This window comes from Nannobrachium achirus (assembly GCF_963921795.1).
Source record: "Nannobrachium achirus genome assembly, chromosome: 13".
Taxonomy (NCBI): domain Eukaryota; kingdom Metazoa; phylum Chordata; class Actinopteri; order Myctophiformes; family Myctophidae; genus Nannobrachium; species Nannobrachium achirus.
This window is the reverse complement of record NC_137833.1, coordinates 36,236,740-36,258,475: the sequence shown is the minus strand read 5'-3', so window position 1 is coordinate 36,258,475 and position 21,736 is coordinate 36,236,740. Positions and strand designations below refer to the sequence as shown.

At 42.4% G+C, this 21,736-nt stretch overlaps 1 protein-coding gene across 1 annotated transcript in view; it reads right to left on the bottom strand.

Moving 5' to 3' along the window:
• grid1a (glutamate receptor, ionotropic, delta 1a) overlaps positions 1-7,265 on the bottom strand; it is a gene marked incomplete at both ends in the record, with an annotated part of 460,593 nt that extends 453,328 nt beyond the window's left edge. The window contains 2 exons of the mRNA XM_080739942.1: positions 4,605-4,760; positions 7,187-7,265. Coding sequence (XP_080596068.1) covers positions 4,605-4,760; positions 7,187-7,265 — 235 coding nt within the window. The remainder of the gene's footprint in view (positions 1-4,604; positions 4,761-7,186) is intronic.
• Positions 7,266-21,736: the final 14,471 nt, after the last annotated feature.

Here is a 21,736-nt window from a genome sequence, read left to right as displayed (position 1 = left end):
TAATGTTGAAGTGTATAGAGGGTATCTGCACATTTCTAAAGTGACAGTTTGAAGACTTTTTTACTTTTTAGGACCTCTAAAATGTCAAATTAAACATTGGCCAAATATTGGAGGCCGAAATTGTGCAAATAGCCGATCTACATGCTCACAACGCCTCGCGTTGCGAGGCGTTGTGAGCATGTAGATCTGCTATTTTCACAATAAAACCGTGTTATACAAAACGTAATACCTCAACTCTTACAACACCAAGTACTTGTCAGGGTGGGGGGTTCCCTGTTCAAATATGATTATTTTGGGGGGTCCGGCCTGAAAAGGTTGAGAACCACTAATCTAGGATGTGTCCTACACATAATACTACAATGAATTCCTGCGGAAACAGGTGGATATTTTTTTATATTTATACTGTTGGCTGTAGCCAAGAGTTAAGAAAAGTCAAGACCGAAATGTAAGTTAGTTATCTATGCAGTTCAGGGGTGAAACCATACTATAGAAAAAAGATCATGGAGCTTATAGATTGTCTGTTTTCATCCTCCTTTTTTATGTTTGGAATTTTGCCTAATGGCCTACCCAAGTGGTAAAGGAATAGTTCACCGCCAAAACGAAATTTCTTTTCTATTGATTACTCACCCTATGGAGACTTGAGTTCAATAATATATTATTGCGACCGTAGGTCGCACTTACTCTCAAAACCTGCACAAACTGTCAGTCTGTCTGTCTGTCTGTCCGTCTGTCTGTCACACCTCACACGTCACACTATTGCCCTGCTCATATCTCCGCAACCGTTGCCCCCATCCATGCCAAATTTTGCACACACGCTCCTTGGCTGCCAAACTACAACCTCCAAGGACCCCCGGAGCTCCAGGGACCCCCAGGTCCCTGGGGGACCCCCAGATGTAAAAAATGACCAAATGTGCAAAAATGACCAAATGACCACCCCAACGGGGCTGCTCACGGGGAATTCCCGGGGACCACCGACTCCTGCTGCTCCAGAACGGATGCAAAAGTGGTGGCGCCCCCAGTGGAGGACCCCCTCCACTGCAGCTCACATAAAATGCCGTAACTCGGGCTAGGAGGGTCCGGGAGAGCCGGGGCCGGTACCTATTTGTCCGCCAAGGCAACGCGGACACCCCACCCCTCATTTCTCACATGGCCCTCTTCTAGCGCCACCATGAGGCCGATTTTTAAAACACATTTTTGGACACTGATCCTACAGTTTTTGCCCTAAAATCACGCAAATCGCTACACAGTATGTCTACACTCATCCCATCACCATGAATCTGTCCCATATAGCGCCACCTTCAGGCCGATTTTTAAAAACACATTTTTGGACACTGCTCCTACAGGTTTTGCCCTAAAATCACGAAAATCACTACACAGCATGTCTACACTCATGTCATCAAAATGGATCAGGAAGATTTTGGAAAAACAAAATGTTGCCCTATTTGTGGAGATAAGCGACTGTAGGTCTCTGTAATCACAAGCTGCGTTCATGATTTAAGTCATTTTGTTCAAAATGGACCAATCCTACAAACTTTGGAAGCCAATGTTTGCCAATTAGGATGGAATATGAAATATCGGACAGATCCCTCTTGATCACATGACTATAGAGATACGGTGTACTGATTTGCGCACTATAAAATGCAAAGGTTTTTCCTTGGCCTCTAGGGAGTGTGCATACAAATTTTTACACTGATCAGTGAAGTTATGGTTTAAACATGAATCGGCTTGTTATAGCGCCACCATTAATACAATATTTGATTTGAAAATGTTAAAGTGCCATTTATCCCTCTGCCTATTGGGCATGCACAATTCCACCAAAACCGAACCCTGTGTTCATGATTTGAGGCATAGTATTCAAAACAGACCAAACCTGACAACATTGGAAGCCAATCTTAGACAATCAGGATGAAATATGGACAATCGGACAGATCCATGTCGATCACATGACTGTAGAGATACTGTCTACCGATTCGCGTCATTTTTGGACAAAATCTGTATAGGAGTACAGGCCAAAAGTTAGTTTTGCCAAAACCGGCCTCCTGGTGGCGCTAGAACAGGCCCATGAGAAAAATGTGGAGCAGAGTTTCTGAATTGGCATCCAGGGAGTGTGTGCATGTGCACAGTTTGGCAGTGACTGGGCCAACAGAGATTAGCTGGTAACAGACGGACGGACGGTCAGGGGTGAAAACATAGTCTCCCCATGCCTTCGGCTGGTGGAGACAAAAAGTCATTTTGGGGGTATTCCTTTAAGCTAGCTCGCCTTTGACCTGATTGAACAATTACAAAACTTTTGCACTATTTTTCCACAACTTTTCACCTTTTATTCATTTTCAATGTCTGCTACATATCTTACCTGCTATGAATTTCTTAAGTGAAAGTAGAAACATAACAAAATGAAAACAGATGATGTGTGTCAAGTCTGCTTTGCAAGCCTGCAGGGTATTCTAAATAGAGAACCAATATGCAACAGGAGAGCTAACCACCTGTCAACAGCTAATAATGTGAATAACTACAAAGTAAATTGTAGTTGAAATACCTTGTTACTTTGACTTTGCCAACAGCTGTTCAATATTTTTGGGACAATCCAGGAAAAAAAGTTTTCTTTTTTGTTCTTCTTTGCCCCATTATGAAGACTAGAGGTCATCAGTTGTTCTGGCCAATAGTGTAGCCAGCATACTTTTCAGAGATAAAACAATTCAAAGCTCACCACCACTACTGCCAACGAAGGTCAGAAATGAAGCCATTCCATTTCAATGTGTAGGCCACAACCGTAGTAGTTGTTTTTCTTAGTAAGAAAAAGAATAGTTTTGTCAAAATCTTTATTCAGTCTCTCCTCCGTTTTGTTCTCATTAGCAGAATACATACCAAATATAAACCAGACTTCCCGAAGGCAGTGTTCAAAATAAGACCCAAGTTGACTAATGACACAGTAACCTACAGCACAGTAACTTACAGACAGAGCACACTCCTGTAACTCTCCTGTGTTTAACTCTTACGGCTGTCGCTCCTATTATGACACCTGAATTCCCTACTGGGGCTCAATATGAAGAAGGCTACTTCCATGCATGCTGCATTCATTACGGCTGAGGTGGTTCTGCATGCATGCATGCATGCATGCATACATACATACTGTACATACATACATACTGTACATACATACATACATACATACATACATACATACATACATACATACATACATACATACAACAAAACCCTATAGCCAAGCTACAGTATTTAAAGTTCTTTGGCTCATACAGTATGGAGGAGATACAGTAGTACCATAATTGAATTTCTGAACAGTGCTATGCTCTGCACCATACAACGCTCGACAACCCTGAAGGTTATGGGTGTGATGTGAAATAAAATATGTATTAGGGACTGACTATAGCTGAATGAAAGGGGCCAAACTAGAGTATCAAAAAGCATTTTAGCACTTGCTTCTCTGATGAACTATGAAGAGCAGTCTCGCTCTAAAGCTATGGTACTGTAGGTGCTGAGCAAGGACAGAAATATACTTTGAACATCCCAACGAATAGATTAAAAATGTCCAAAAGAATATTAATAATACTTTCAACAAATATAATTGTACATGCTTTGGTTTTGTACCAGTGTATACTGCTTTCAAATGTAGAATAAATTACTTTTCCCAGACAATATTCATATTTAATCTTGAATCTCCTTTATATGCTTTGCAGGCCTTTGATATTTGAGAGCAAAGAGAAGTGGAATATGGCAGACAATACATTTTCTTAGACTGGAGTGGCTGAGGAATGTGATGTGAATTTCAGTTGCAATGTTGGTTACTCAGTGAACCAAAGACAAAATCTAATTTGTTCCTGTTGCTATTTGACGACATTTCATAAAAAAAAAGAAAAGAAAAAAGTTTGAGATTGTGAATTTGGTGCAGGCACTTCTGGTGAAACTTATAGCTTCATTCTCAAATGATTTCCTCAGTTTCCTGACATAAGAGAGATCATTATCAGTCACACTGTGTGCTAACTCAATGCTTCCACCTAGCTTTTCAACCACAGAAGACACCTTGTTTCTCCACAAAGTAGACTTGCATGCACACACAGGTGGCACACAAAACACACGCGCCTGCGCACGCACACAGTGTCACTCAGAGAAAGAACGATGATAATACTCGCTCGTTGTGGGTTCCTAACACGTCACGTTGACAAAATACACAACGGGAAATGACCAAAGCTCATGAAGGAATACACAATTATAATTGAAGTCTTTCACCCAATGAACACACAATAAGGCCTCGTATAACCACGGATCTTATAACCACGACGCCCTTTAGCCAGGGGCGTCAATTGGGTATGGCACGGTATGGCAGCTGCCATACCTTGGCTACAGGGGGAAATAATAAAATGTACTTTTCATTGTGCCTGTTGCTAAGGTATGGCAACATGACTGGTGTCTTGCACGCGCGCCCATGTTGCCATACCTTAGCTTTTGCTGAACTGACGCCACTGCCTTTAGCGACTGAGCAAAATAATGCATAGGCCTAGTCCCTATTGTGTGCCCCGCGGCTCCGAGTAATGAAACAAAAGGCCAATCGATTACAAAAAATGATTCCATCGAATAGCACTTACCTTCCTGCACAGCCTGGAAGGGGTTATTAGCCTCAATCAGTTTTACCGAGTGGGTGATTTTCTCGCTCTGGAGAATGTCATCGTTCAGACTTAGGTCTGATATGGCAAGCTGGAATATTTCGTCATCCTTGGCGCCGTTATCCTCGAATATGGCACCTGTCGAACACAAAGATCAATGCTCAACTAACTGGCGAAGAAACAAAAACAAGCGAAGCGTTTTTAATAACCCTTTAAGATGTTTGGAAGCCTGGGAGGGAGATAGCGGCCTATTAGGCTACTGCCTATAGCCAAGTGAAGGAAAGATCGACTGCCTTAATTAGGCAGCAATTTGGTAGGCCTATTTGTTTCTATTATTCTCCACTTATAGTTTCAAGAGTGATGGAAAAAGTATTCACATGTTCACAAGTAAAAGTATCAATACTGCAATTCAGAAATACTGTTACAAGTCTAAAAGTCCGGAATTCTAAATTTACTTTAGTAAAAGTACAAAAGTATTTTTATAAAAATGTATTAAAGTACCAAAAGTAGAAGCTAGGTAGCCTATTCATTATGCAGAATGTCCCATTCCACAAGTTTTCAAATGTATGAAATGTATAAAAATATTTTGAAAATAGCAGATCTACAAGCTCACAATGCGTTGCATCGCTAGGCATTGTAAGCTTGTAGATCGTCTATTTTCAAATGGCCGTGGCCGAAATCTCTATAGGGCTGAAGTGGTTAACGAAATAGGCCTAATAATCTAAATTTACAAAGTAACTAAACTAAAGTTTTCAAATAGCGGAGTAAATAGCCTAGGCTATACTAAAGTAAAAGTATAGGTCTACCTCAAAATTGTACAGTAGTCTACTTGAGTAAATGCACTTAAAGACTTGAGTTGTGCAACATGTGTGCACTGCACACACAGTCACACGTAAGCGCTGCCCCTTTCCACGTTTCAGCACCATGGTCAGCGACAAGCCGACAGCAGCATTTTGAGGGGCTTATATATCCTATACGGACTCCTTTTATCGTTCATTTTTACGCTACAAACTTGGCAGTGAGTGGAGTGTTAAACAATGAGTACTGAGTACACTTAAAATAGCCAAATGTTTAAACAAAAAATACTGTGAGATCGTCAAAGTAATCACACTGACCGAACTCAGGCCCCGTTTGGTGATTATAAACTGGCCTCTCTTTTTCTTTATGACAGCCTCTGTGTGTGTGTGTGTGTGTGTGTGTGTGTGTGTGTGTGTGTGTGTGTGTGTGTGTGTGTGTGTGTGGTGTCGCACGCACAGACAGACAGGCACGCACGCACACGCGCGCGCGCGCACACACACACACACACACACACACACACACACACACACACACACACACACACACACACACACACACACACACACACACACACACACAACAGTCTCCCTCGAGATGACAAAAGCTTCGTCGGTGCCGGGCGGCAGCCGGCAGGGCCTTATTGAAAGAAAGAAAGAAAAAAAAGTTTGTTGAACCATAATGGAGGTCGCTCATTATAGGAAGCATCAGCCAGTATTATCTGGATGAAGTCCCGCTGCTGTATTAGCTCGTGATTGAGCTCCTGCTGCTGCGTGCCAGGCTGTTGCGGTAAACTGTGAGCACGGCAACAATGTGGTCGGAAAGACCGTGACAAAAAATCTGATAAGAATCATAGCATTGACATCTGCTATGTGTGTGACTGAAACGACCACGATTCGCTCGTGTGCGACAACGGAGAAAAAACTCCTGCAGCTGTAGTGACTTGTATGCAATTATTCAGAGAGCGTGTGTGTGTGTGTGTGTGTGTGTGTGTGTGTGTGTGTGCGTGTGCGCGTGCGCGCATACATGTAAATGCATACAGGGCTATGTGCGTGCGCACGCGTGCATGTGCGTCGATCATGGATTGTGGTCATCAATTGCATTAGACCCATGCATGAAATGTTAAATAGTCTAGTCATAGCCTATTGCAATGGCAAAAACGAAACTGGTTCCCATTTTTCAAATTGAATGAAAATCGCCCGGTTGTATAGGCTATAATGACGCTCTAAACGAATCAATACACCTCTGAAAATGTCAATGCTGGTCAGAAGTTTGGACATAAAAGGGCACTATGCGTTTGCATCTCTAAACGAAACCCCCATTGACATTCCCTCTCTATGCGGTTATTGACATTGCGGTCACGTTCTGGTGAAAGTTGAGGCTTATTGCGGGGTAAGGAAATGAGGGTAGGTTGCTTTAGCAGAGCCTCGGCCATTTCTCTGTTGGACATTCATTTCGTTGTTGCTTCAACAAAATTAGTTATAGTGCAACAATAGCCTACAGGGCATCGGTGGCTATAAAATCGCCCCTGTTCAAAGTGTCTTCACTGAAAAAACAAACATAAAAATATACAAAATATATGTATTGAGCACGAACTTTATAATTCGTTTAGGAGTTAAAATATACAAAAATAGGGGAAATTTAACCCGCCCTCCCAACAGAATCCAAATCCACTGAGCGACGCAGAATGTGCCTTATAGCGCATCCCCGCATGCTTTGCCTTTTCACTTGTCTGTGGCTAAAAGGCGCAGATAATGTAGGACCCTTACCAATGTGTATGATGGAGTCCGCTCTGGCAGGATTGCATTGCAGTATCCACAGGGAAACGCAGATCAACAGCAACTCCATCTCAGGATTTCGGCAAAACGGCTCATCCAAGCTCTACGCTCGGCTGTCCTCCTACTATCCAAATGGAGCTGATCAAACCCGGCGAATCTAAATCGCTGTGTTTCGGAAAGCCTTTAGAACCGCAAGACAGACAGATAGCCTACGTAAAAAGTACCAACTGTGATCTGAGAAGCAAAAAAATAAATAAAAAAAGGACCGACAGCAAGGCGGAATCGAAATAGAGGCAGAAACGTCGGGGACCCGAGGTTCGGTTCTGAAAGACAGGTATAGCCCAGTGAACGTCTCCTCTTTCCTGCGCTCACTGTCTAAAGCAACGGCAAGCAGCAGAAACGGGGAGGAGGGACACCCCCTAACTACAGAGAGAGAGAGAGAGAGAGAGAGAGAGAGAGAGAGAGAGGGAGAGAGAGAGGGAGGGAGAGAGAGAGGGAGGGAGGGAGGGAGAGAGAGAGAGAGACGTCCACATACACACTGCTTCAGTCCTGGCTGTCTCCACCACGTGACTGCAGAGACTTGACTCGGCTGCTGTCCCCGACAAGCCGGGGAGAAATGGAATGCGTTCTGGCTGGAGAAAGACGCGAGGAGAGCCGACACAAAACTAAACATGCTTGGAGGAGTTTACAACAGACAAGGCAAAACCCTCGATATAGCCTTGCTGCCTATCCAGAAGAGGACAGACCACTGACCATCGACAGCTACACAGGCACGATGCAACCCCCCCTCCACACCTGCCTGGTTCCAAAAAATGATGCATTTATTATGGCTACTTTTTGAGAAGTTTTGCATTTTTGCGCAACATGTGCGAGAGCCGGCCGAGTCACGTTTTCTCTACTGCAACGGCAGCGAAGTCAGCGCAACCGACGTGCCGGAGAAACGTCTCTGCCCTGACCTGTTGGGGTGATGGATGACGGACAGCAAGCCTGCATGAACGCCCGATTGAACATAACGCTGGACGGAACTGAAAGAGTGGAATAAGGCAAAAGCATAATGTAGCCTAATATTGATTCATCGACAGTGTCTCGCTCAATTAATTGATTGATCCCTTTTTGCAGAAAGCTGAACAAACGAATTGATGTGAACGATGTCTGTGTTTAGCCGTCTAATTGTCGGGAAATGTTGGTACCGGTATACGTTGTGCTGAATTGGCGTACATGGTGCCATGCAATGTGTAGACAGACTGCTCCCAAATGCCGCTGAATCCAGTTGCCTATACCGACGTCTCAACAACTAACCTTTAATAGAGAAATAAAGCTCGGGGGGAAAGAGGAAGACACACGACAGGCACAATCTTACAATTAAAGGATATTTCTCGTGACTGCCAATAAGCGGAAATGTCTCTTAATTGTTTGGTTAGGTCTGTCAGGGGCGCAAACTTTCAGCACCACGACGAAAGTGGACAGCGTCTCAGAACTACCAAGAAGTCCAAGCCAAGGCAAGACACCTGAACACCGCTGTATCACAGGCTACACAGGAACATAGTAGGAGGCTAGTCTACAAGACTACCACGACTGACAATTTGAACATAAACTGCATTTGATGCATGGACAGGCAACAACGGATATGAACTGTTGCGCACTGGAAGTGGAACTGTGATTTATTGCATGAAGGGACCGTTATAATCTAGGACTGCAAAGAGATATAGGCTCTATCACCTATTTGCTTCTGCTGTTTGTCAGTGAAATTGTGTGTGTGTGTGTGTGTGTGTGTGTGTGTGTGTGTGTGTGTGTGTGTGTGTGTGTGTGTGTGTTTATTTATTTCTCTCAACTAAAATAAATAATCCAGCTCTCAAAAATGCGCATCCCATCACACCTATAATTTCATTTCAAAATTCCAGACAGATAAATCATCATAGGCTCTAATTAGAGCTGAAATAAACATCCATGCCCCATGTGTCAAATCATAGTTCACCTACCACCCCTACTGGACACCTGTAGATATTGCGACTGTTTTGCTCATAGCATGTACATCCCCCAGTTACAATGCAGTAAATCAAACATTTGAAGTCTCATAGTAGCCTACCTCAACTTTAGCAAAATCAAAAAATGTGATTTAGACTTGGATATCTGTATGTTTTGTTGTTTGTCCATAATAATGAAAGACATACACTGATAAACTAAAGTTTATAATGTTCTGATGCAAACAGTTTTAACTATATTGATGGAAATGTTCAACTTTTTTGCAGGTGTGTAAATTGACTTGAGTTTAAACACACAAGTCAAAATGTGTAATTTACTTTTAAACAATATTTTCTTGATAGCTTCAATTTGCTATATTGTATGTTGACAACAAAGTTACATTTTGTAATAAAGCCAATTTACTGTGGGTTTAATGTGGGTCAACATCTTTATACATCAACAGGCCAGTTACAAACCAACACTTGCATGTCTTTCCAACCACAAGCCCAGGGGCGTCACAAGGGGGGGAGTGGGACTGAGTTACTAGGGCCCAAGGTGGAGGGGCCCTAGTAACTTTAGCTATTGAGAAATAGCATATATACAAGCTCACAGCGCTTGTAGATCTGCTATTTTTGAAAAGCAGTGAAAATGTGTGGAAAATCTTTGAATATACGTATGTATTTTTTAAGCGGACATTTGTAACTCAAATTTTCCTTCTGGGGGGTCCCTGGAACTAAATATTTTGAGATGGGGGTCCGTGGCCAAATCCATCATCTTGGGGGTCATTGACATGAAAAGGTTTGAGCACCACTAACATGAAAACATAGGTTTCTTGCACACATTTTCACGATTTTTCAAAAATAGCAGATATACAAGCTCACAGCGCAGCACCGAGTGGCAATAGTTAACATTCATGGGGGGCCCGCAGTGAATCCTTGTACCCAGGGCCCAGAATTTGGTGTGACGCCCCTGCACAAGCCCTTTTAAATAGTATTCCTAAGAATTCTATTCTATTAGGTTATGGAAGCAGTGTTTATTTTTTAAAGCAGCTCTACAGTATAACCTTCCCCATCTACCCTGGATTTGAACCCGGCTTCCTGTGCAAATGCTGAATCGTTTTACCATTGAGCTAATAGACTAGAGCAGGGGTCTTCAACGTTTTCAGGCCAAGGACCCCTTAGCTGAGAGAGAGAGAGATGAAGCAGGGACCCCCACAACCTTTTCGTAGATTCCATATAGTTTCATCGTTTGACAGCACAATCATCAGTGTATTTTGGATCAGTTTGTGTTTTCAGATATTTAACCACTTGAAAAGTCAATACTTAAAAAACTTGACCTTTCATTCTGACCCTAACCTCCGCGGAGTGAGTCGCTAACCCTCCGGTCGAAATGATGGTCGTTCGAAAGAGCGTGATTTTCACCAAGTGATTAATATAAAAGAGGAGGGGGAAAAAAGTTTCACACAAATATTTGGAGGACCCCCTGCAGTAACTCTGAGAACCCCCTATGGGTCCCGGACCCCCTGTTGAAGACCCTTGGAATAGAGCCTGCCTGCTTGCTCAGGGGATAAATAGAAACTTGACCCGATCTAAATGTCTCAATAGAAGAACAGGGAGACAAAATACAACTACCATATTGTATAAGTTATATTGTATTATATATTATATACTAATTGGACAAAATGACGGTTTATTCATAAAAAGTCACATAGTGCCGCTTTAACTGATAGAAAATCGTACTAACCATATTAACTGGTATCTCATTTAATTTCAGTAAATGTGATGAATTAAAAAATATATATATATATCTAAAATTAAAGGAAGGGATTTCTTGGGGGCTTTTATGCCTTTATTGATATACTGTAAACTGACAGGAAATGGGGAGAGAGACAGGGAGTGACACGAAGCAAAGGTATTCGGAATGGGCAATCGAACCAGCAACATGCTGTCAGGCTATAGAGTCTATGTGGAATGCGCCTGGACCAGTAGGCCATCTGGCGCCCCAAGGAAGGGATTCTTAGTCACTAAAATGACTGGCCTATAATGATTAAATTGCAAACCATGATAAACAACCATGGGTTGTTTATCACATCACAAGTCACGCGTACAGTGTGTTATCAGGCATGAAAATGGCAGTTCTACCTGATTAACTAAAATAGCCACGCAATAAAAGACATTCCATCATTAACATATTCCTCGCTTCTGCGATCTTTGATCCTGAAGATAAATCATGTATACTTTAGCTTTTCTGTTGGTCATTTTTCTAAACCTCTATGAATATTTCAAACAAATAACAGGTACGTGGTTGAAAAAAAGATGAAGAATCCTCATGGGGCCAACACCGGTCTGCATGTGTGTGTGACGTGACATACATTCTCATATCATCCGATATTATATTGTTTTGATGTTCCTTGTGAACTGTGATAAGAAAAAGTATTTTGATAACAGGGATTTGTTATTGTAAGTGTAGACCGTATGAGAATAGAATGACCCTCCAGTACGCATTGCCTATACAGTATGTATTCTCTACATACATACTGTAGTTCAGTATTTAGTATATACCAGGTACTGTACTTTGTCTAAATGAACAGGCCTTTTATGCCATGCTCTATGGCTTTATAAGTAGATATTTACCATGACAGAGCAGATACCTTTCAGGGAAAGTAGCTAGGCCATTCAGTGGATAATCTCGCCAAAGTATTCATTTATATTGACATTACGCAGTCAATACACACCTGCTTTGTTTATGCAGCAAATTTACTTCCTCAAAAATTGCTTTGTTTGTTTTTGCCAGAATGTCTACTGTCGTAGGGGTCTCTGAGAGCATTGCGGTCCTTTCAGCTCTGCTTGGAGCATGTCTCCGCGGTTGTCAAAACAAGTTAGTCTCAAAAGTGCCACAAACAGTCACACAGACTGTTGGAGGGGTCACGCCTGGTTGGAGTGCTGAAGGTGGAGATTCATTGGCTGGCAAACCTAGAACACATAAGAACTTATCAAGCTAACAGCAGGTTCTAAATTAAACTTAAAGGAGTAGTTCACCCCCAAAATGACTTTTTTTTCTATTGATTACTCATAGAGACTTGAGTTCAATCATATTTTTTCGTATTTGTTGCATTCCGAAGACAAAATGTGATTATAGTAAATTTACCCCCATTGATTCCGGATGGGGACTCAAATGCATGGCCCTGAATGGGGACCGGATGGGGAAACCATCAGGGTAAGTCTACTATTATCAATTCTTTGTCTTAGGAATGTGACAAAAACCAAAAAATATTATTGAACTCAAGTCTCTATGGGGTGAGTAATCAATAGAGAAAAAAAAGTCATTTTGGGGGTGAACTACTCCTTTAAGGCTTAATGTTTAATTTTGTCTCACAAATGTGACGTATGACAAAAATAATGTCATTATGACAGCTCAAAGTGACACTTTCTGGTTGAAATTGTCATTTTTGTCTTGTGCGACAAAGTAAAAGACATAAATGTTTATGGCTGAATTACTGATGTGTACAGGATAGATAAAATGTTATCCCTTATCCTTTAAAAAAACAAAAAGTTGATTTTAAATGAAGAAGTTGTCACAGAAGCATCAAGGCATGACAGCTGGCACAAATAAATCCTGTCATTAGCCACACATAGATAACATCATTATACACAGCCTTCCTCATAGCCTATTGTCCTTCATTAAACTGCCTCCCATTTCATCCCAAATAAACACAATGCTCATCATGCTAACAGCTTTAGGCAACAAAACTGGAAGAAAGTCTAGGCATAATGAATTGATTCTTTCTTCCTGGGCCCTTGGTGTCTTGGCCTCACACCTCTTAATGCTTTCTTTTTCTCAATTCAATCCTTTTTTTTCTTGTGCACTGCTTGAAGCAGAGCATGGCTTCATATGAAATTATCGTTGTTTGCAATCTATTACACGTGCCACTGGTCTCTGCCTTAATCGCCTGTTGTGTATCTGCACTTGGAAATCAAGAGGTGAAAACTGTTCAAATCGTGCTGTTCCATTCATGCCAAGTCAAGGGTTCTAGTTGTAGCACCATGACGGTATCATTAAATCCAAATGCATCCATTGATGTTTTGTTAACTGGAAGAATCTTGTCATCCGAAATAGAGGACAAATACATCTTCTTATCTTGTGAAAGCTCTGCTCCTGGCATGGCGTGTCATTTGATATGTGAAGTGCAACAGTAGGATAATCCACAATTTGTCTGTTTCCTGTCTATATAACTTTTATCATTGTGCCAAAGAGAGGAATAAATAGAACTGAGGGCAGGTATGTTCCATGTTAACACAATTAGATATAAATATCACAGGCCCTGACCATCCTACTGCTGGCAATCGTTTATGTTGCCAGATATTACCAGTAAGGAATCTCACACAGCAAAGCGTAATTGCAGCTCATCGATATAGATAGAAGCGCATTAGCCTATTTATACACTAACTTGTCTGCTGTACTCAGTGGGAAAGCGCAACCTCTACAAAGGCAGATGACACTTTATTACCGAGAGTGGATTGGGAAGTGTCCGGAACCGCGTAGTGGTCTGTCTGTCGCATTGTGAGCCCAGATATAATTGGATCAGCCCCTTGCACCAATTTGAAGAGGGTAGGGTGGGGCAGGTGTGTGTGTGTGGGGGGGAGGGGGTTTGCGCAGACAGGTTGAAAATCCATTCATGTCAGGCAGGAATGTGCGAGGAATAGCAATATCTGTCTCCAGCACTGTGGGTGAATAAGCAAGACTCTCCTTTCCAATACATAGCCTGGGGTAACATTATAGATTAATCATGTTATGGAGGAATAAACACAGCCTCCATCACAGTTCCTGCATCTCAATAAGAGTGCTGGGATCATTGGCTGCCATCATCATGCGTCATTACATATTTCGACATTGTACCAAACTGTCACCTCGGTGAAATATGCATGTGGTAATGAATATATCGCCGTGATAGTGAAGGGAGGAAACGTAGGCCTGCCCCACACCATGTCATCCCTGGAACACCAGGAACATGGTGGTTGACTAGTGCGCATGTGCATGCATACTGTATGCTTGTGAGCGTGTGCGTGTGTGCGTGCGTGCGTGTGCGGGGGTGTTCTTAAAACTTTTTTGCAGACATAGTCTCACTCTGAAGTTCTATGGCACCCAAGGAGCCTTGTTAAAACATTCCTAAAATATGGTCCTTTTCCTGCGGGGGGTCCGCAGTGAGAGTGTGAACCGAGGATGTGCTGGTGGTGTCCCCGAACCTACCATTCATCAAAATGATATCAAATAAGACAAGACGAGATACTGCATGTCTGTCTTATACTGTACTGCAGTGGTTCTCAAAGTGGATTCCAGGGAATCTGTGGGTTCCTTTAGGGGGGTCTAATTTGACCCATACAACTCTGCAACTCTGACAGCGTACAAATGGAACCAAATGAACCCTAACGGGTTCATTTGGTTCCATTTGTAACACTGTCAGAGTTAAGGGGAGACTCATTTGGTTCCATTTGTAACACTGTCAGAGTTAAGGGGAGACCTTGACATTTGAAAGTTTGAGAACCACTGCTGTACTGTATCCATCTACCTCTGGTTCTCTATGGATAAATGTGTGAACCATGTGAGCAGATCTGTCTTCTTCCACTGCTCTGTAATTTGGTACAGTCAAGTCCGTTTGTCCTTGAGCAAGTCACTGAACCCCTAACTGCTCCGGAGAGACAGTAAGAGCGATTTTGTGCTGCTGCCGCATGGTGGTGTCGCACCGTCACTGCACTATTGCAGCTGCCACCACACAGCACATTTCTCTTACTGCTGTTGAATGGGGTGAATGTAAAGCACATTGTTGAGTGCTTTGGATGAAGGCTCCATAGAAATGCAGACCATATACCATCACCAATAAAACAATTAAGGCGCAAGGTTTAAATGAACATTGTGCTCTCATTGTTCATTGAAGACAAAATGGAAAAAGGCCCATATTTCTGGTGGGGATACCCCCAACAGAAATAAAATAAAAATCAAACCTCGGTTCAAAGTGGAGCGGTGAATCTGAGCAGCTATACCGTGTGTGTGTGTGTGTGTGTGTGTGTGTGTGTGTGTGTGTGTGTGTGTGTGTGTGTGTGTGTGTAGTCTGCACAATAGTGCCATAGAAGCTGTGTGTGTGTGTGTGCCTGCACAACAGCGCCCCTCCTTTAACTTGTGTGTTGTGTGTGGCCACTCAAGGTATTGCCAGGCTACAGACATAGCCAGCCACCCACCCACATAGCCAGCCACCCACCCACCCACAGACATACCTGTCTATTGGGAGCGCTTTCACCGCTCCAAAAACTCAAGTCTTATCCCATCCCCAAAACTAGGACAGTTAATGGAAACCCCTTTATCCGTTAAGCTAAGTATTCATCTGGAAAATTGCTTGGGAAATCATAATTGACAAGACTGTTGCTCTTAACGCAAACGTGTCCTCGCAAATTATCGTGCGAGAGCAGAATCTGCTTTTGCCTGCAGTGATGTTTACTGTGTATAGACCTAATAGCGATTTTTCATCTGTTTGTTTAGGGTGCCCACAGCCGTGTTATTGAGCCTCGCCTGTGTGTCAGCTACATTTCACTCCAGCTGTGCCTGCAAGACAGTCGTTAGAGGATGAGGTTGTTTAAGGGGGTGTCAGTTAAATGGAACACACTGAAAATCTACACGCTTTTCCCAGTGTGTCTGGGAAAACACAAACACCAAAAACTCTCTAAGAATGGGTCAACCAGTTTGAATTCTAATCTTTTAATCAACCACAGAAAAACCCTATACTTTGTTGACCAGAGTCCCTCAGGGCTCCAATAGCCTTGTATGCCTTCGCTTTAAATATATTCTAGCACTTTGAGATTTGCCAGAATGTAAAGTGCGTTGTAAATAAAATTATTATTATTATATTAGCTGAAAATACCCGCTCTGCACAATAGAGCTTGTAGATCTGCTATTTTCTGCGAAGGTTTTCCCCATGGATGCTGGGGTTGAAGTGATTAAGCATGCAGTATGACATGGGGTTATTTTCTGAAATTGAAAAGAGCTTCTGCTCCTGTCAGAAAAACTAAGAAACTTTTATTCAACTCTGTGGTTTGCAACACGAGTAATATTGCACTGACTATATCACTGACTTCTAGACAGACAGACAGACAGACAGACAGACAGACAGATAGATATCTTTATTGATCCCACTGGGGAATGCCAGAGACAGCACAGCTGTAACTTTTAGTTAGATACAGGGCAAAGTACAACAGAAGAATAACATCAAAATAAAGACACTTTCAAACATAAAGTATACAGACATATGCACTCCATAAAATCTTCCTGCCTGATGCAGAACTATAGTTTAGTCAGGAACACTCGCGTCAAAGTAGATTTAACCATTTATTGCAACAAATGGAATACAGTCAAACTTGGCGTTAAAGGGCTCTGCGTTCGGAGATGTTCCCTGAATTTTGCACATGCATGCTTGCTATGCAAAATCAGGGAAACTTTAAAGGAGTCGTTCAGACCAAAAACACATATAGGGTTAAATCTGCCTTTTATCATACCCCTTCATACCTGCTTTAGTCAATTTTTTTCACAGCTGCCCCTGTTGTTAGATTTCGGATGCCCCTGTTGCTAGATTTTGCGGGCCCTCTCATAACTAATCTAGCAACAGGGGCAGCTGAAATCTAGCAACAGGGGCAGCTGTGAAAAAAAATCGACTAAAGCAGGTATGAAGGGGTATGATAAAAGGCAGATTCTAAAACGGCTAGTTCCATTCCTTGATTCTGATTGGCTGGTTGCCATGGTATACCTGAGACTATAACCCACTCCTTGAATCAGTTTATATCAAAGCCAGGTGCGTTATTTCTTTCCACTGTGCCGTGAGGCTGAACTAGAGAAGCGAGCGTTTGATTTCCTCTCAAATCCTGCCGCGCGGCTGCTTCTAAGCACCGCCCGCATGCATAGGACAGTGACTGAATGGCTCCGGGCGGGGCTTGTAAAGGCAACAAGCGCCCTCTATTCTCCAGGCACTCGGCTTAGGTTGCTATGCTAGCGTTTTTTATGTGATGTTCACCCACATAGCAGCTAAATCTGGATGGATCGAATATGGTTCTTAACTTCTTAACATGAGACTGATCTAACACAAGTGTTGTTTCCCTATTTTTTTGGCAAAAAGAATGACGTGACTTTGTAAACACACACTTGGCTTCCGTAAGTCCCGTTCCTGGATGTGGCTGCCACTGGCTGGTAAACGCAAGGAAATGTCTCTTCCTGGTGGCGGAGAAGTGTACTTTTTTCTTTAAATAATGGAATGCTATGATTTTCATGTTGCAATATTGTGACCGTTTTAGAAAAGCAATAAGCCACGCGAGGCTTGTGGTTACCGGGGTAGTATACACCGGCTGAGAGGGTCGGAAACACTCGGCTGACGCCTCGTGTTTTCCAACGCCTCTCAGCCGGTGTATACTCCCCCGGTAACCACTCGCCTCTTGTGGCTTATTGCTTTATTTAACCCTACATGTGTTTTGGTCTGAACGACTCCTTTAAGCAACCCAATTAAGTCCATGAATACCGAAGGCTTCCAACGTAAAAAAAGACCGTAAAAGGTCTTATTTGGGATGTTCCTTTTAGGCAGGGTGTTTAACTGTACTTGTACTGTACTACATTTCAATTGTATTGACTATACTTGTACTGTTCTCCATCTTTGTCTAATAAATTAATCAATCAATCAATCAAACCCCCCCATAGGGATACAATAGTAGTACAATAGCAATACATTGACATATTAGCTTAAATTAGCAGATATAATTGAGCCTAAGCCAGACTCATCAAAAGGTGGAGGCTGGGGTGGAACTGAGGCTTCAGTTCCAAGACAAGCAGAGCTATAGTGAATGCAAGACGTATTTAAAGGAGCCTCCCTTACTGGGCGCGAGCTCTGATTATGGATTATGACGGTGTGATGTAATGATCAGCAAAATTGTGATGAGGAAAGGATCTGACTGACAGCTGATTACAGCTGAGGCGGGCGTGTCCCGCATAAACTAACGCTAAGCTTCATTTATGACATCAGCACAAACCATAGCCTCCGCTTATGTGGCCATTATGCAACACAAATGACTGCTGGTACAAATCTCCATAAGAGTCCCTATGAGACAGTTACCTTGTACAGTAACATGTTCGTTTCCTAATAATGCCAATACCCTTGTCTACCAGCCACAAGACATTGTGTACGGGCCCAATCACCAATGCGCTACACTCTAAAAGAACACACATCCGTCCCCAACTAATTGGGACATATGGTAGCGATGACATTTCTGCTTTGGTAGCATCTGCGCTATGTGGAGCACACTGCCATAACAACAGCTAAGGACTGTAAGCGATAGTCTGCGGTTATAGTGGAAGCTATATCAGTGTTTGTGTGCGTGTGCTTGTACACAGCAAGCATAAAGAATTCAATAACATTACGGTGTGCTGTGGGGAGAGGGAAAGGCCAGTGTGACTTCTAACCAGTTTGCAGCTTGTAATCTATTTATGATGAGGTCCTGGTTGGAGCGAGCCTCCTGAAAAGTTGGTCCTGTCCACTGAATTATCAAACTTAAGCTCTACCTGTCTAACTCACTCTTTCTCTCTCTCTCTCTCTCTCTCTCTCTCTCTCTCTCTCTCTCTCTCGACTCCTCTCTCTCCCTTTCATTTTAGGTTTTATCTCTCGCCCAATCTCACCCTTTCTCTTGGCCTTTTCTTCTATCTCACAGCCACCATCATAGATATGCTTACAAAAAAATGCCTTGTCACGTACCTACTTGTGCGTGCTTGCGTGTGTGCGTGTGTGGGGAGACGGGTGCATACATACGCTCTTGTGTGTGGGTGGGGAGGGGGGGAAAGAGATGATGAGAGTGTTGGTATTCAGCTCATTCCCCTGTCTTCTCTTAACTCTACAGGGTGGCTCCCCACCCCTCACCCTCCCTCCCTTCCTCCAGGCTTACTTTCAAGAAGGTAAAGCCCGGGGGCCTTGTGACAAAATGCGCCGCAATAAGCGGCGTCTGTTATGAAACCAAATTGAATTTACCTGCCACCGTGTTGAATTTATGCGTTCCAGAATTGTTTCTCCCCTCCGTCTGTTACCACTCATAGCCAAGATTAATTAACGTCCCAGTAAGCAGTTGTGGAAAAAGTACTCAATTGTTTTACTTGAGTAAAAGTGTCAATGCTGCAATATAGAAATACTCTGTTACAAGTAGAAGTATACAGAATTCAAAATGTACTTGAGTAAAAGTAAAAGTTTTAAAATAGCAGATCTACAAACTCACAACGCGTCGCATCCAAGGTATAAAATAGGGATAAAGTGTTTTTTGTGGTTTTATAATATAATTTATATCTGCAAAGTAACTAGCAACTTAAGTCTTCAAATAATTGTAGTGGAGTAAAAGTACAATCTTTGCCTCTGAGATGTAGTGGAGTAGAAGTAAAAGTAGGCCTATTGGAAATAGGAAATACTCAAGTAAAGTACAAATGACTCAAAATTGTACTTTACACCACTGCCAGTAAGTCTGTCCATTTTGGACCAAGAGTAAGGAAAGAATATGCCCCATTTTCTTATTTAAAAGAGAGATTATCTCAAAGAAATCCCTTCAGTGAAAACCGCAACCTTCATTTGCGTAATTATCCTTAAAATTTGGGGTACGTGGCAGAGCATTGTGGTGGCATCTGATTAATTAGAATTTAATGGTCCTAGCCAGGCTATATTTTATTAATTGGCAGATGATATGGCCCTGTGTTGCAAACCCATTACATTAATCATCACACTGCACTTGGTGACAAGATGGTGGGTGATCCATTCATTGACACAAACATGATTGAAATATATTAGCCCGCAGAAAAGCATCATTCATTATTTCTAAAGAATGGTGTGATATAGTAACTTTACTGTAGTAGGAGCTGTATAGCACCAAAAGAGGTTACCTTCATCGTGAGCCAAATAATCTATTTTAGTGTTTTTAGCACCATTTGTTTTTAGAGTGTAGCACTAGCCTAGGGATGCGAACCACCCACTCAATGTAGCTCCTTTCATATTATTTTAATTACAACAATTCAACAAGCTGTCTAAACCCTGATGATGACATCTTGTGGAAACGTTGGTAAATAAAATAATTTCAATGGATCTACAATGACTGTGTGGTACTCGTCCCCATTTCAAGTCATGAATACTCCCACAGCACAATAGGCCTACTTGATGCTGCTGTGCTGTGTTGTGCCATTTCATCAGATCATGAAGTGGACATCCCAGTGACTATTGCCTAATTTATGCTCCGTTGTACGACAGTGTTGCGTGTCGAAAAATGGCAGATCTACAAGCTCGCGACGTGTCGTGTCAGTGGCACGTGTAGAAGTAGCTTGTAGAGGAGCTATTTCCAGCGCACCACACCGCTGTACAACGTGGAATAAATCAGGCTTAAAGGGCTACCTCTCTCTCGTGCTTGTTTGATTCCTCAGGATCCTCTTTGTGTTTTCCGTGAATCTGAGCAGCCGTCACTAGACGAGGTTAGGCCAGAGGGCCAGACCAGGAGAGACTTGGCTCTGGGTGGAAGGTGGATGTTCAAGTTGCTATATGCGTTTCCCAGCAGAGACCAGCCAAAGAGCCTGATGCAAATTCAGATTTGAAATGCAGGGTACCACATAACAAAGGTTAACAACCACAACTAAATACATAAATTACACAATTCAAGAAAAAGAAAGGTTTGTTAAAAAAAGGGGGGGGAGGAGGGGGGGATTGAACATGAAATATTCAAAGCTGGTCTCCCTTGAACCATACCTCCGTGTTCCTTTCTTTGAGCATTACACTGACATGTGATGAATAATACATGACAGATAGATGAAAGGGAAGGGCCAAGTCGATAAGACAAGTTAATAAAACCTGCTATTTGAAATAACTTATCAAAGCTCATTCAAAAAAGAAAAAAGAAAAATCAATAAAATGATACCAATCACAGTTGAATTCAATTTAACTATACTATTACCTACAACATAATGCATGGTAGAGGACCCCCTCCATAGCTCATCCTTGAAGCATGCTTATTGCCACAGCCGTTGGGTGTGTGAGATAACGCAAATATAGACACGATTTTGAGTGTACTGCCATTTATGTAAGAGAAATGAAAAGAGTCCTGGGGATTTATCTTTGTATTAGAACATGGCTCTCTTGTTTTTGGCTGGCTGCAATGCTCTATGGGAGGAAGAAAATATTTGATTCTCACTCTGTCTACCTTGGCCGCAGGCAGCTTGCCTCTCGCATGAAGATGATGACAGCATTACTCACAATGGGTTTTTGGACGTGACAGGGAAATCTTTGCACGTGTGTGTGTGTGTGTGTGTGTGTGTGTGTGTGTGTGTGTGTGTGTGTGTGTGTGTGTGTGTGTGTGTGTGTGTGTGTGTGTGTGTGTGTGTGTGTGTGCGCGTGCGTGTCTGTCTGTCTGTCTGTCTGTCTGTCTGTCTGTCTTACATTATTTACATTTACAATACATGCTGAGTTAATATCTGATTCTAGCTCTCTTGAGGGGTGTAGTGGTGTACCATTAAGATTTGAGCATTACAGTCACCTGGGAC